Source organism: Nicotiana tabacum, chromosome 22, assembly GCF_000715075.1.
Source record: "Nicotiana tabacum cultivar K326 chromosome 22, ASM71507v2, whole genome shotgun sequence".
NCBI classification, from domain to species: Eukaryota; Viridiplantae; Streptophyta; class Magnoliopsida; order Solanales; family Solanaceae; genus Nicotiana; species Nicotiana tabacum.
The window spans coordinates 152427036-152431399 of NC_134101.1; the positions used below are offsets into that span (position 1 = coordinate 152427036).

General features: G+C 38.8%; 1 protein-coding gene across 1 annotated transcript; it reads right to left on the reverse strand.

Annotated features, from left to right (window-relative positions):
* Positions 1–2978: 2978 nt before the first annotated feature.
* On the reverse strand, positions 2979–3503 carry LOC142176114 (secreted RxLR effector protein 161-like). The gene has a single exon (XM_075243184.1). The coding sequence runs from the start codon at positions 3501–3503 to the stop codon at positions 2979–2981; it is 525 nt and encodes a 174-aa protein (XP_075099285.1).
* Between the last annotated feature and the right edge of the window lie 861 nt (positions 3504–4364).

Genomic DNA, 4364 nt, shown 5'->3' on the forward strand with positions numbered 1-4364 from the left:
TACAACAAAACAGTATAAATCCAGAACAATGTAGTAGTAAAGTAAAAGCTCGTAAAAACACCTTAGTTCAGTAAAAACCTCTTTAAAACATCTTTCAGTAGTTCAAACGAGTGATGAAAACAGGGAGAGAAAGGATACAAACATAAATCAGCCTCTCAGCCAAAATACCAATAGAACCAGCCCCTTGAGCTACCTCACAATAACTCGTATCAGCCCCTCAGGCAATAACATGAAACAACAACATCCCCTCGGGCAATATCAAACCATCTCATGGCATAATCAAATTAGACCCTCGACCTCATAATCATGAATCAGTACAACACTACTGCAGCGCGTATCCCGATCCCATAATATCCTCACTACACAGGCCCTCCGCCTCACTCAATCAGAAATCTCTCAAGCCACTCGGGCAATAGTAAAACATGATGCTCAGCCCAAAATATCATTTAAAATGACAAAACGGAGTAAATATGGCTGAATTATGAAAATAGTAGAATACAACATGACAGATTATAAATATGAAGTCAAAACAGTAAGGAATAATAGTAAAAATCCCCCAAGGGGCCAAAATAGTTGGCACGAGGCCCAAATATGGCGTTCAACCCAAAACATGATAATACTTTCCAAAATACAATAATAACAAATAATTTTCAATCAACTACGCGGTTTAACAGTCATACGGGATGGACTAAGTCACAATCTCCAATAGTGCACAACCCTACACTCATCATCTAGCGTGTGCGTCACCTCAAAGTAGCACAACAATGTAAAATTCAGGGTTTCATACCCTCAGGACAACATTAACAATCATTACTTACCTCTATCCGGTCCAAATTCTAGCCCGCGATGCCTTTGCCCCTCGAATCGGCCTCCGGATGCTCCAAATTTAACCAAAAACAGATTTTAGCATCAAAATATTCTAAGGAAACAAAGCACACTCGAAAATAACCAGTTTAAATCAAAAATCCAGAAATTGGCCAAACCCAACCCCCGGGCCCACGTCTCGGATTTCGACAAAAATCACAAAACTAGAATCCTTACACTCTCACGAGATCATACATATTAAATACATCAAAATCCGACCACAAATGACCCCTCAAATCCTCAAATCAAAGTCTCAAGTTCCAAGCCCTAACTCCCCAATTTTAGGCTTTAGATTCCACAAATTTCATGTTTAATTAGGTAAAAATCACAATAGGATCGAGTATTAAGTCCATAAATCTTACCTCCAAGTGTTTCCCTTTGATTCCCTCCTCAATTCTTCTGAAAAAGCTCCAAAATCGCTCAAAAATGGTGAAGTTTAGACCCAAAATCGCGGACAATGGCCTTTTAAACATTCTGCCCAGGTGACCGTTTCCTTTTTTGCGAACACGGTCAACGCCTCGCGTTCGCGAAACACAAAATTCGGTTGACCACTTAATCCTTCATCACGAACGCGACATCCTGTACGAGAACCTTCAGCTCCTCAACCCATCGCGAATGCGACACCTATCTCGCGAACGTGAATTACAAACAACCTAAACCCAGCTGCTCCTATTTACTCTATGCGAACACGGGAAACTGATCGCATTCGCGATGAACACTGGACCCAACCCTTCGCGAATACGGGACACCCATCGTGAAAACAAAGGCCAAATTTCCTGCCTTACCGCCTAACCCTTCGCGAACGCGAAGACCAAATGTCTGCAACACCAACAATAGATTTTCTGCAACTTTTCCAACTTGAACTTGATCTGTTCAACCACTTGAAACTCACCCGAGGACTTCGGGACCTCAACCAAACATGCCAACATATCCCATAACCTCATTCAAACTTGTTCCAACCTTCGAAATGCTCAAAACAGCATCAAAACCCCAAATTGACATCGGATTCAAGCCTAAGAATTCCAAAAACATCCAAATTTCGGTTTGGATCAAAAAGTCTACCAAACCTCGTCCGAATGACCTGAAATTTTGCACGCACGTCACAAATGACACAACGGACCTACTCCAACTTCCGTAATTCCATTCCGATCCCTATATCAAAATTTCATCTATCAACCGGAAAATACCAAAATTCCAATTTCGCCAATTCAAGCCTAGATCTACTCTGGACCTCTAAAACACATTCCGATCATGCTCCTAAGTCCCAAATCACCTCCCAAAGCTATCTGAACCATCAGAATTCACTCTGAGCCCTTTTTCACATAAGTCAACATTCGATTGACTTTACCAACCTAAGGTTAATCAAAAGAGACCAAGTGTCTCATTCCTTTCCAAAACCTCTCTGAACCCGAATCAACAAACCCGATATCACCTAATACAGCTGAACAAAACAATAAGAAGCACAAATGGGAGAAACAGAGTGGTAACTCTTGAAACGACCGGCCGGGTCGTTACAACGAATCATGGCGGTCATGCTCTTAAACAAACAATTCCTTCCATGTATTACTATGTACAATATGTTCTAATAAAGTGTCAACAACTTTATAAATGAACTTAATATGAGTCATTTAGTGTCCAGCTTTATTCATCTAATAATCACAAACTAAAACATAAAGAACCAAAGTGTGCACTGTCATGTATATCAAAATGAACAATAATGTCTAGACAAACTGTTAGAGAACAAAGCAAGGCTAAATTGAGCTACTAAGACCCATATGGGGTACATGATCCTTGAAATTATTAGCCGGCAAACCTTTATTCATAGGATCATCAATCATCAAAATAGTACTAATATGCTCAAAACTCACGTCTTGCTTTTTCACATAGTCTCTAACCATCAAGTACTTTCTGTCGATATGCTTGCTTCGGCTGCCACTTTTATTATTATTAGATAAGAATAATGTAGCTGAATTGTCATAGAAGATTCTTAATGGCCTTGAAATGGAGTAGACAATCCTAAGGCCGGAAATAAAGTTTTTAAACCATAACGCATGTGATGTAGCTTCATAGCATGCTATAAATTCAGCTTCCATTGTGGATGTTTCCACAATGGTCTAGTTGATACTTCTCCAAGATACAACACCTCCAGCAAGAAGGAAAATGTATCTTGAAATGGATTTGTCAGTGTCTTTGTATCTATCCAAATCAGAGTCTAAATATCCAATCACCTCCACTAAGTTAGAGTATTTGTATGTGAGCTTAAAATTCTTGGTTCCTTGCAAATATCTCAAAATCTTTTTTCCAGTTTTCCAATGGTCAAGACAAGGATTAATTTGATATCTGCAAAGCATTCCTACCACAAAGGCAATATCAGGTCTGGTACAGACCTGTGCATACATAAGCTCCCAACAAGTGAAGCATAAGGAATGTCTTTCATTTGCTCCTTTTCGAATACATTTTGTGGACATTGATTCAATGAATTTGTCACCTTTAATTATGGGTGCTGCTATAGGTGAACAATTCTTCATCTTGAATCTTTCAAGAATTCTTTCAATGTAGGCCTTTTGAGACAATCCAATTAATCTTCGGAATTTGTCTCTATGAATCTCTATGCTAATGATATAAGAGGCTTCACCCATATCCTTCATCTCAAAATTCTAGATAAGGAACTGTTTAGTCTCGTGCAACAATCCCAAATCACTACTTGCAAGCAAAATGCCATACCCATATAGGAATAGAAAATTATATTTGTTCCCACTTATCTTAAGGTATATACACTGATCAATGATGTTCTCCGTAAATCAAAATGAAGAAACAATATTGTGAAATTTAATATACCATTGGCGGGAAGCTTGCTTTAGCCCATAAATGGATTTATTCAACTTGCAAACAAGGTGACTTTTATCCTTATTACAAAATCCTTCAGGCTGACGCATGTATACCTCCTCTTCAAGATCTCCATTCAGGAAAGTTGTTTTCACATCCATTTGATGTAACTCTAAATCAAAATGAGCTACTAATGCCATGATTATTCTCAATGAATCCTTCTTTGATACTGGAGAGAAGGTTTCATGGTAATCAATGCCTTCCCTTTGAGTAAAACCCTTTGACTACAATTCTGGCTTTATATCGTTTGATATTACTAGATGAATCTATTTTAGTTTTACAGATCCACTTGAAACCTATAGTGGAGGCTCACTTTGGTAATTCGACGAGATCCCAGACTTTATTTTAGCCATAGATTCTAACTCTTCTTTTCATGGCATCATACCAAAGTGTGGAGTTTTCTCCACTCATGGCTTGTGAAAACGAGCATGGATCATCTTTTAGTCCAATATCATAATCAGACTCTTGGAGATATACAACATAGTCGCTAGAAATTGCTGATTTTCGAATTCTTGAGGATTTTCTCACTCCCACTAGTTCTGATACTTCTTCGGTGGGTTCTGGTAAAGGGGTTGATCTTCATGTGGCTCCTCGAGTAGTGGTGGCTCTTGAAC